The sequence below is a fragment of the Ranitomeya variabilis genome, chromosome 2 (genome assembly GCF_051348905.1).
Source record: "Ranitomeya variabilis isolate aRanVar5 chromosome 2, aRanVar5.hap1, whole genome shotgun sequence".
Taxonomy (NCBI): domain Eukaryota; kingdom Metazoa; phylum Chordata; class Amphibia; order Anura; family Dendrobatidae; genus Ranitomeya; species Ranitomeya variabilis.
In genome coordinates, this window is record NC_135233.1 from 359816492 (window position 1) to 359828864 (window position 12373).

The 12373-nt window shown below is 40.8% G+C and overlaps 1 protein-coding gene across 1 annotated transcript in view; it reads right to left on the minus strand.

Moving 5' to 3' along the window:
- Positions 1-12373, minus strand: part of LOC143805919 (cytochrome P450 2G1-like) — a 49161-nt gene that overhangs the window by 20451 nt on the left and 16337 nt on the right. Inside the window, exons 5-8 of the mRNA XM_077285678.1 lie at positions 11717-11893; positions 8073-8214; positions 4896-5083; positions 4637-4778 (exon numbers count right to left, since the gene is read on the minus strand). Of these exons, the coding sequence (XP_077141793.1) occupies positions 4637-4778; positions 4896-5083; positions 8073-8214; positions 11717-11893 (649 nt within the window). The remainder of the gene's footprint in view (positions 1-4636; positions 4779-4895; positions 5084-8072; positions 8215-11716; positions 11894-12373) is intronic.

Genomic DNA, 12373 nt, shown 5'->3' on the forward strand with positions numbered 1-12373 from the left:
TGCTTAGTAACCTACAGACACTGTCAGATTGCCAGCATTAGGGCCCCTTTCCACTTGCGAGGAAAACGGACGAGTGCAATCCGATAAATAATCGGATTGCACTCGGACCAATGTTATTCAATAGGTGTCTTTTCATTTGCGATTTTTTTCTCAGTCGAAATCGGACTGAGAAAAATCAGGATCGGCTGAGAAAAAAATCGCAGCATGCTGCGTATTGCTGCGATTCTCGGACGAGACTCGCCAATGCAAGTCAATGGGTGCGAGAAAAAAATCTCACAGCACTCGCACCATGCGAGTTCTGTCCGTTTTTTACGCACCGGTGTCCTTTGAAAAGCAGGTAATACAGCGCGGTGTACAGTAAAATCACACTGACAGGTTAGAATAGAGTAGATATATACATATATATATGTCAGTGAGACACCTATATATGTATATTTATATTTAATGCAGCACAAGATAGCATTAAAGCCGCTAATTCAATTGCGGGCTTTTCATTTCTCCTTCCCATACCCGACAGGATATGAGACATGGTTTACATACAGTAAACCATCTCATATCCCCCTTTTTTTTGCATATTCCACACTACTAATGTTAGTAGTGTGTATGTGCAAAATTTCGGCCCAGTAGCTATTAAATTTAAGGGTTAAATCGCGGAAAAAATTGGCGTGGGCTCCCGCGCAATTTTCTCCGCCAGAGTAGTAAAGCCAGTGACTGAGGGCAGATATTAATAGGCAGGAGAGGGTCCATGGTTATTGGCCCCCCCGTGGCTAAAAACATCTGCCCCCAGCCACCCCAGAAAAGGCACATCTGGAAGATGCGCCAATTCTGGCACTTGGCCACTCTCTTCCCACTCCCGTGTAGTGGTGGGATATGGGGTAATGAAGGGTTAATGCCACTTTGCTATTGTAAGGTGACATTAAGCCAGATTATTAATGGAGAGGCGTCAATTATGACACCTATCCATTATTAATCCAATTGTATGAAAGGGTTAACAAAACACACACACATTATTAAAAAGTATTTTAATGAAATAAACACACCGGTTGTTTTAATATTTTATTGCTCTCTCAATCCATGTGAAGACCCTCGCTTGGAAAAATAATAAACCAACAATATACATACCTTCAGATGACCTGTCACGTCCCACGAGGTAATCCATCTGAAGGGGTTAAAGTCGCGGTGATGCGCCCCCTGCTGGTTGTCCTCATATGACCTCGAGCATGGGAAAAAGTTCCCAGGCTGTTGTTCATGAGGACAGCCAGCAGGGGGCGCATCACCGCGACTGAAGGTAACTATAGGTCATTGACCTACATTTCCTTCATTCCCCGGGCTTACAAGCACGAGCACAGCTGCATTAGCAGGGCTCCTGCTTGTAAAATATTTTAACCCCTTCAGATGGATTACCTCGTGGGACGTGACAGGTCATCTGAAGGTATTTATATTGTTGGTTTATTATTTTTCCAAGCGAGGGTCTTCACATGGATTGAGAGAGCAATAAAATATTAAAACAACCGGTGTGTTTATTTCATTAAAATACTTTTTAATCATGTGTGTGTGTTTTTTTAACCCTTTCATACAATTGGATTAATAATGGATAGGTGTCATAATTGACGCCTCTCCATTATTAATCTGGCTTAATGTCACCTTACAATAGCAAGGTGACATTAACCCTTCATTACCCCATATCCCACCGCTACATGGGAGCGGGAAGAGAGTGGCCAAGTGCCAGAATTGGCGCATCTTCCAGATGTGCCTTTTCTGGGGTGGCTGGGGGCAGATGTTTTTAGCCAGGGGGGGGCCAATAACCATGGACCCTCTCTAGGCTATTAATATCTGCCCTCAGTCACTGGCTTTACCGCTCTGGCGGAGAAAATTGCGCGGGAGCCCACGTCAATTTTTTCCGCCATTTAACCCTTTATTTTAGCAGCTACAGCGGCCAAATTTTGCACATACACACTACTAACATTAGTAGTGTGGAATATGCAAAAAAAAAGGGGGATATGAGATGGTTTACTGTATGTAATCATGCCTCATATCCTGTCGGGTATGGGAAGGAGAAATGAAAAGCCGGCAATTGAATTAGCGGCTTTAATGCTATCTAGCGCTGCATTCAATATAAATATACATATATAGGTGTCTCACTGACATATATATATGTATATATACCTATTCTATGTGTATATATCTACTCTATTCTAACCTGTCAGTGTGCTTTTACTGTACACAGCACTGATTTGCCGGCTTTTCAAAGGACACCAGTGCGTACAAATCGGACAGTAATACGGATGTCATACGAATGATGCGATTACAAAAAACGGATGATGCGATTAAAAATCGCATTGCACTCGCATTGCACTCGCATGACACTCGCATGACAATCGAATACGTTACATCCGTTTTTTCGGTCCAGATTGCGGACCGTTTTTTCTCTCGCAAGTGGAAAGGGACCCTTATACTGATACTTGGGGTGATGAAATCAATCTTGTGGTTGTTGCTTAATTTGTATTTGTAATTTTCAGTTAATGAGATTTTCGGCCTGTGTTTGGGGCTTTATGGGGTGCTCGCTTACATATGCATCCTTATATTCTTGTGATAGGACACTTCAGTGAACTTCCCCCTATTTTACAAACTGCGCAAACTATTGTTGGGTTAGAAATAAAAATTTACATACAGCAAAATGGCGGCACCAGTGCAGCAGCATCTATCGCATAATGCATATAATATTTTTTGGTACAAAAAAATATAATTCACTTGTAGCATCTATCACTTTCCAATACAAGCTACACAAGCCCCGCCGCCAGCGCCATTTTCCTGCAACCAATTTTTTTTTTCTCCAGCAAAATGACACCGGCAGCGAAACATGCGCAATAGCATCTATTGCTTTCCCATAGATGCTACTGCTCAAGCGCTGCCACCGGCGCCATTTTGCTGCAGCCAAATCTGTTTTTCTCCAGCAAAATGGCAGAGGCGCTTGCACAGTAGCATCTATTGGAAATCGATAGATGCTACTGTGCATGTGCCACCACCCACAACATTTTTCTAGAGGAAAAACAATTTGGCTGCAGCAAAATGGCGCCGACGCTTCCGCAGTAGCATCTATCAGAAAGTGCATGCGCCATCGCGGGACCATTTTGATGGAGAAAAATACATTTGTTTATCCAACAATATTATATGAATATGAAAAGCACTATCCTGACAGTATCTGTAGGTTAGGTTGGTTTCACACTAGCGTTCGGCAGGGCTGCGGATGACAGCCTTCTTCCTCCTTTAAGCCCCTCCCACTGCTGTGCCTCTTCCTTCAGCTCCGCCTACGTCTGCATGCATCCTGCGTACCCTATCTTTAACATTGGGTGCGTAGGCCATGCGGATGTATGCGGATGCCTCCGCACGTGTCGTTTTGACGCTGCGCCGACCGCAGTAAAATGCAACATGTTGCGTCCGACGCAGGTCAGCGCAGCGTCAAAACAACGCATGCGGAGGCATCCGCATACATCCGCATGGCCTGCGTACCCAATGTTAAAGTTAGGGTACGCAGGACACATGCAGATGTAGGCGGAGCTGATGGAACAGGAGCTGCAGTGGGCGGGGCTAAATGCAGGAAGAAGGCTGCCATCCACAGCCCTGCCGAAAGCAAGTCTGAAACTAGCCTTACTCAGCACAATCCTGCTGACAGGTTCCCTTTAAGTCCAAGTAGGTGTTATCAGATAGCAACTCATACAGGGAGAAGAAGCACAAGCCCTTAGTAAAATGTCTATAACAGCATCCACTTGGACGTAAACTTATTAGGTGCCAAATACTTTGATTGCTAACATTTCTGAAGTGGAGAGGCAAAAATTCAAAAAGTTTTGTTCTACTCTTCAGTGACTATTATCTTACGTATCCAGCTCAACATGAAAAATTTGGAGGAAGGTCCTCTTTTAAAAAAATCTGTTCTAGGATCAGACTCATTTTCAAGCTCAATTTTGGGAGGGGATCCGAAAAGCCACACTTATTGCTACTTTTAGCCTTAAAGGGAACCTGCCACCAGAAAAATGCTATTAAACTACAGATTTCTGGTTAATTTTAAGGTCAATAGTGTTACTGATCTGCCTGGTACACGCACTTAACCGAACATTTAGGGGAGAAAATTGACTTTATTCTCCCGGCAGCGTTACAGTCTCAGTCGCGGGGGTGGCCCCAGTGCTGGTTCAGTTCACCGCTCTGAGAATATAGACTGACCTTGACTGACAGCCAGCCCCAATGCAGAGCCAGTGTCAGTCATGACAGGGGGAGCGGTTACAATGGCCGATCTGCATTGTCAGAGCGGTGACTAAACCAGCTCCGCCCCATGACTGAAATCAGAGCGCTACCAGCGAGAATAAAGTTCATTTTCTCCAGGCAGCATTTGGCTAAGTGCAGATTACTAACGCTATTAACCTGCAGATTACCCAGATATCTACAGGTCAATAGTGTTTTTTCCTGGTGACAGGTTCCCTTTAACGAAAAATTTTAACGAAAAATAGCTCTTTCTGGGTTTTCAGATTCTTATCATCAAAACATTTTATAAGGAACTGTAAGTTATAATGGTAACAGACTCTAGAAAACCTCTTTAATTTTATTTTACACTACAAGATGTTAATAATGGATGTAAACATACCTGTAGCAAAAGGGATGAAGGCGTCATTCTTTTTAAATTCACCTTTTTCATTCAGGAAATTTTGGGGGTTGAATTCATTTGGGTACGCAAAGTGCGTAGGGTCTTTCAGAACCGAGGACAACATGATATATACATTGGTGTTCTGGAAATACAGAGAGTATAGCTTATGAAGGAAATCTCATAACTGTCTACCAAAACTCTTTTCATTTGCGCTAAAATAGATAAAAAATGTAAATAGTTGACTATTTGGGATACCCACCTTAGGAATGGAGTACCCTCTGTATTTAATGTCTCTTGTTGTTTTCCGTGGCAAACCGAAGGGAAGTAAATCTGTGAATCGTAGTATTTCATGTATAACCGCATCAGTGAACGGCATCTGGCTTCGGTCTTGAAACTTGGGGCATCGGTCATTGCCAATCACCTGGTCAATCTCCTTTTGGACTTTGGCTAATATTAATTAGAAAAGAAATAACAAATTATACATACAGTAGTAAAAAGTAGGGATACAACCAGACTTTTTATTTCATTACCAAATTTCCATTTTATATTTTTTATCCTATTCCTTAGGAATTGATATCTATTAAGAAGGAAAGGTGGTCAAACAATCCTGGAGTTGTAGAAAAGAAGACCAAGGTTGCCATTGCTTGAGGAAAAATACCTAGCTATTAAGGTTTGGATTACTCTATATAAATAAATGGCTTATACAAAACATCTAGGTATGACTATAGTCTAATGGGTGCCAAATATCCAACAAAAGATAATACTACCTGGTGTAGATTTCAGAACAAATCAATTGCAGGGGCGGATATACCGCATGTGCAGCTGATTCAGTGTCAGTGAATATATACTTTGTACAGTATATTAAGGGTAAAATGAAAGTGAAAAATTGCTTTTTTTTAATACAAATATAAAATTATGAAAAACATTTGAAATAATCATATTTTTAGATACAGTTTCTAAAAGCAAATATCAGTAATTAACATGAACATTCGCATAGTGCAATGATCAACATATTTTAACCCCTTCATGACCGTGGGATTTTCCGTTTTTTCCGTGTTTGTTTTTCGCTCCCCTTCTTCCCAAAGCCATAACTTTTTTATTTTTCTGTCAATTTGGCCATGTGAGGGCTTATTTTTTGCGGGATGAGTTGTACTTTTGAAAAACATTATTGGTTTTACCATGTCGTGTACTAGAAAACAGGAAAAAAATTCCAAGTGCGGTGAAATTGCAAAAAAGTGCAGTCCCACACTTGTTTTTTGTTTGGCTTTTTTGCTAAGTTCACTAAATGCTAAAACTGACCTGCCATTATGATTCTACTGGTCAGTACAAGTTCATAGACACCTAACATGACTAGGTTATTTTTTATCTAAGTGGTGAAAAAAAATTCCAAACTTTGCTAAAAAAAAAAAAAATTGCGCCATTTTCCGATACTCGTAGCGTCTCCATTTTTCATGATCTGGGGTCGGTTGAGGGCTTATTTTTTGCATGCCAAGCTGGCATTTTTAATGATACCATTTTGGTGCAGATATGTTCTTTTGATCGCCCGTTATTGCATTTTAATGCAATGTCGCGATGACCAAAAAAACGTAATTCTGGTATTTTGAATTTTTTTCTCGCTACGCTGTATAGCGATCAGGTTAATGCTTTTTTTTATTGATAGATCGGGCGATTCTGAATGCGGTGATACCAAATATGTGTAGGTTTGATTTTTTCTTTATGGATTTATTTTGAATGGGGCGAAGGGGGGTGATTTAAACTTTTATATTTTTTTTATTTTTTTCACATTTTTTACTTTTTTTTTTTTTACTTTTGCCATGCTTCAATAGCCTCCATAGGAGGAGCTTGCTTTGATGGCATAATAAACTCTTTTGTATATACTTCACCTGGATGGAGCGCTGTGACCCCTTTTTTCTGAAGACAGCATCTCCCAGTCTCAGATTTGTTTGCCAAGTTGTCAATCAACACATTGACAGCTTCAGCACGCTCCTGTACCAGATTGGAATGCTGAGCTATCAGTAAATGCATTCCAAACACACTGACGGTTGGAACTGTGACAGTTCCCCCTCTTAGAGGGGAACCACCAGATCCTCAGGCTTCCCAGGAAATTTTAGATGTAAGGCCCTGACTAACCGATCGGCCTTCACATCTTGAACTGGGACCCAGTATCTCTATTTTGGTCTGTATCCCCTCCAGTAGATGAGGTATTGGAGAGAATTTTGGAGCCTACGACAGTGCACAACCCTCTGAACCTCATACCCCAAGGCACATTCGACGAAAACCGGAGTAAGCGGGGAATTAAGGATACAATGCCAAAGGTACAAAGGTACAATCTCTTTTAATAAACTTTTAGGAATGGCTTCCCATGTAGCAATTACCCCATTAACTCTGGGCCTGTGGTGCCTGGAAGAAATCTCTGAGTCCTAACTGAATTATAATACCACCCCCCTCATATACATGTAAAAACTTCCCTGTGACGTTCAGTTGGGGCACCATAATCCCGTGCCTGCCACCTGCACTCACACTATTCTGGATACCTTCTCTGCCCTTCTATGATCAGTGTTTTCATCCTGCTTCTGCGCAAGCGACGCTGGGTCACTGAGAGTAGTATGTTTCTTCATTATCTTGGCTCAATGTTATAAAATTCTGTGAAGCACCTAGGGGTTCAAGGTGCTCATCACACATTTGGATAAATTCCTTGAGGGGTCTAATTTCCAAAATGGGGTCACTTGTGGAAAACCCACTGTTTAGGCAAATCAGAAGCTCTTCAAATGCGACATGGTGCCCGCTAATGATTCCAGCTTGTTGTGCGTTTTCCACCACTTATGGAGTATCGGCATATTCAGAAGAAGTTCCACAATAAATTGTGCTTACAGCCCAAGACCGTACAGGGTGATTGGTATCTGCTAGAGAACACCAAGTTTGACAAATTCGGCTTTGGCGCTCTGTGCTGTTCACAGATGAAAGCAGGTTCACACTGAGCACAACAGAGGTGACACAGTCTGGAGGCGCCATAGAGAACATTTTGCTGCCCACAATATACTCCAGCATGACCAGTTTGGCAGTGGGTCAGTAATGGTGTGGGAAGGAATTTCTTTAGAGGGTTGCACAGACCTCCATGTGCTAGACAGAGGTACCTTCATGGGATATTAATTGTGATTTACATTGATCATTTTTATGTTTATTGTTCTCAATGCATTCTACTATTTAATGAATAAAGATTTGCAACTGGATTATTCCATTCAGTCATATCTAGGATGTGGTATTTTAGTGTTCTTTTTATTTTTTTAAGCAATGTCTTTTAGAATAGATCATTATCTGCAGAAAAAAATGCTAAATTGGTTAAAAAATACATTTAACACAAAAACCTTATTTACACTATAGGTCATCTTCTAGGCTCGGTACATAAAATGATAAGGTTAAAAAGATCTTTACCTACCAAGGACATCTGGGTATTTCATAAGAAGAAGTAAAGAATAGTTCAGGGCTGTACTGATAGACTCTACCCCAGCAAAGAAAATCTGTAAAGTACTGTACACTAAATTGGTAATCTGGAATTCAGTTTTGGGATTATTCTTTTCCTGTAAACAAAAGAACAAACATATTTACATGTGTATATTACTGTAGCCAATTTATCATATTGAAATTATCATTATCCTTTCATTAAAATTGGATTCCCATTTCGGCGTAGAAGGACTTTTTCAGCCAAGTAGTTAATTTTAAGGGACAAAGTCATTGGGACTCAAAGATGAGAATAACATTCCCAAGCACTGAGATGTGTAATTATAAAGCTGCACGACTGATAGGGAAAAGCAGTGAGGGGGCCAAGAGGCAATCCTGCGTGAGGACCTATTAATTAAAAGGGATTGTCCATACTTGGGGTACAAGTCTGTAGTCACTGTATGTGACTGCATACTTGTGAATTTTTACAGCACACTGTAAGGATTCTCCGGTGTCGGTGGTGGCAATGGGCAGTCATGTGAGCACAAGTATGCGATTTGCATACTTCTGGCCCCATTTCAACTAGAAGTGTCCTTCCTCACTCAATAAAAGTGTATAAATGCACGACTATTGGGTATGTGACTGTATATATACAAATCGCTTACTTGTGCTCAGACGCCAGCCTGTTCCAGGCCTCCGGACAAACCTGACAGGGTGCATACTGCATGATGTGAGGACTCACAAGTCCGCAGTCACAGAGTAACTACAGACGTGTACCCAAAGCCTGGGCAACCCCATTAATTAATGGCTACATTTACTCTTCTGTCAGCGAGCCATTCCCTTACCAGATAATTTTTTGCTAAAAGTAGTCCAATGTTTCAGAACTGTATCATATTCAGCTTTTACAATGTGTAGGGATTCACACTCTCAGCTAGGCATTAGGTACCTCCGTCTCCAAAACTTCTCTGGTGCAGCGCCAGCTCTCTGGAATGCACTTCCCCAGACAATCAGGCTGATACCTAGCCCCGATCTATTCAAGCGCGCTTTGAAAACCCATCTCTTCAAACAAGCCTACCACATCAACTACTCAGTAAACTAACTTTGCCCTATTCCCTCCTTACAAATATTATCTGCATCTGAATCTGCACCCTACTATCCATCTGTCTCCACACCCTCCATGCACATGATAACTGCACTTGATACTTGACTATTGCACTTACACACACGGGCTGATGACCGGTGTTGTGAACTCTGTGTTCAGGCTCCCTCTTGTGGTCACTGGTGGTATGGTGTGACTTTTGCTTTGGGCTCCCCCTGGTGGCTTTTTCTGTTATCCTGCTGGTCTCTGGCTATCAGCTGGTTCGTTATCCTCTGGGAGGTTCCTATATAGCTCTGTTTTACTTCCACTTGTTGCCGGCTGTCGACGTAATCAGTGCTACTCAGATTGCTTCTGACTACCTTGCTCCCAGTCCATCCAGGACAAGCTAAGTTTTGTTTGCTCATTTTTTGATCAGCAGTGTTTATCATGTTTTCTGTTCCAGCTTGCTAAAATGTAATGCCCTTGCTTGCTGGTTGCTCTAGTGGGATGAGTTTCTCCCCACACACCGTTAGTTGGTGTGAGGGTTCTTGAAATCTCAGGATGGATATTTTGTAAGGGTTTTTTATTTATCGCATAGACCCCTGCTCTATTTTCTGCTTTCTAGTACTAGTGGGCCTCTTTTTGCTGAATCTGATTTCATCCCTGTGTATGTGCCTTCTTCTTACTTCACTGTTAATATTTGTTGGGGGCTTCTATATCTTTGGAGATTATTTCTCTGGAGGCAAGCGAGGTCTTTCTTTCTCTTTAGGGGTAGCTAGTTCCTCAGGCTGGCTCGAGACGTCTAGGAATTTTTTAGGCACGTTCACCGGCTACCTCTAGTTGTGTTGGATAGGATCAGATTTGCGATCAGTCCAGTTACCATCTCCCTAGAGCTCGTCCTTAGTTTAATCACTTGCTGGTCTATTTGTGATCCTCAGCCACTAGGGATCATAACAGACCGGATCATGCAGCTTTATATGAAAATCCCTATTTATTATAATTGCCAGACCTGAAATAACGAGCACTTTTCACCTATTGTGTCCCCCCCATTTCCTTGTAGATTGTAAGCTTGCGAGCAGGGACCTCACTCCTAATGTCACTGTTTAAATTGTCTTAACTTGTATTGAATTTATTGTCTGTACATGTCCCCGCTTAATTGTAAAGTACTGCGGAATATGTTGGTGTTATATAAATCAAAATTGTTATTATTAGGCAGCGTTTGGTACAAGAATGAGAAGTTTTTGTTTTCATAAAACTTCAAGTGACTGAAAACCAAAATAGCCTCTTCTGGACACAAAGGTATAACAGCAAATAAAAAAGTAATTCAGCAGGCATACATATATGTCAGTTTGGGTTCACCCGAACAGATTAGTCCTTTCTCCCAAAGCAAACTTTACACACAGAAGAGATACGGTCCTACCAGTCTCTCTATCATCTTCAGACTGAGCTCCAGCAGCTTCCAGCACTAAACAAAATTGTTTAATTCCATGCACAGTTTACACTGAACCGGCTGCAGCTTCCACATGTTACTTACTATGCAGCTCCAACACACAGACTGCTCAGCTTTTCTAGCTGACCCGTGCTGCCTCCATTTAATAAGAAGCTCTGGCCTGTCTCTCTTCTAGTTACAGTTAATATTTTGCCTGATCACTCATAAGCTTCCACACACTCAATTCTGTTCAACTCCCAGCAAACTGACAACTTCCAGATGAACGCATGCTCTGGTTCTTAGTCAAAGCTTGTCAGGTGCATCTAATTTAGACATGCAGTGCTAGGAATTAAGTCAGTCCTACTTGGCTTTGCTAAAGTGTGATTGGGGTTTTGACAACTAAAGCAGCCTGACTGATGGTGGGCAGCCATGGTCAGACCTTCTGTACTCTAGTACGCTGAAGCAGACGGTAATCCTTAGGATTCAATGATGAAAATCAAATATACTGGCAAAATACAGAAAGAAAATGGGAGGCATATTGCCTACTCTTTTCATTTTCCTCCACTGATAAGACAGAGTAACTTGACAAATGTTTGTAAAAATTATCAATAACTAATATTGCTGGTAAAAATTAAATGCAGTCACTGGCTTCCACACAGGGCCGCCGTTGTACCGTATGGGTAACAACTCTACTAGTTGCCATGGCTCATTGAGATTATTCAGTACAAAATCGGTTGGTTCAATATGTAAGTAGGAAAGAATATTTATTTGTTATATGGACTGAGGGCTAACATTGATATAGTACAAAAAGTGAAGAACAAAAGCAGTTTTGTAAATTTCATCAAGAAAGAACAGTAGTTGGGTATGTGAAAAGGGCCAGAATATGGACATTGCAGGTATTTTAAAGTATAATATTAGTTTTGATTGAGGGTCGATATTATTATAGGGTTCTCTACATCTATTTAGAAAGTCTGGATATCAAATTAATTAAGGGTAAGGGTAGGGGGTCTTATGTTTGATATTAATGCACTGGAACTAAATACATACTTTTATAAGGCAAGTTCCTGATATAAACACTTATGTTTTTTCAGTGACACAATGGAAGCGTTCTGTACAGAATTTCTTTTGTATTTACCTTTTCTGTTTTAATGAGAAAAGCATCCACATAACTCCGAGGATTACTCTCATCCAAATTTTTTTTGTTCATGTCAACTCTTTTTTCCACATACTTGATAAGTTTTTTCATACTTGAAAATATTTTGTGATGTCTCCCAGGGATATAACTCATGATCCAGGGAAACATTTCGTACAACTGAAATTAAAAAAAATGATCTACATAATAGTATTAATCATAATTATAGACTGTTAACATCAAATGATTTATAATAGAGCAACAGATAATTTGCCGAAGCATTGTGAAACCAGTCAAGCAAGCAGTACCCTCTTACCCTGCCTCCTTTCCACCTCAAAACATCACTAAGGCGTTCTTCACATACCTATTAAATCCTAAGGTGTGTCCATGTGATCCACATGGAGAAATGTCCATTTTTTTTTCTATGGCAACATGGATGACGAGGGCCAATATAAGTCAATGCGTCTGTGTAAATACGTGCAGCACCCAGATATCATCTTTGTGACAAATACCAGAATGAAATGCATTCAAGAAATTACTGTTTTCAATGTATTTAAGATGTGCAAAGATAACAGATATCTGTGAGATATATAATTAGTGCCTTGAGTGTGTGGCTTACTGTAATGTATTAACCTAATGAATAAACAAATAAATACAAAA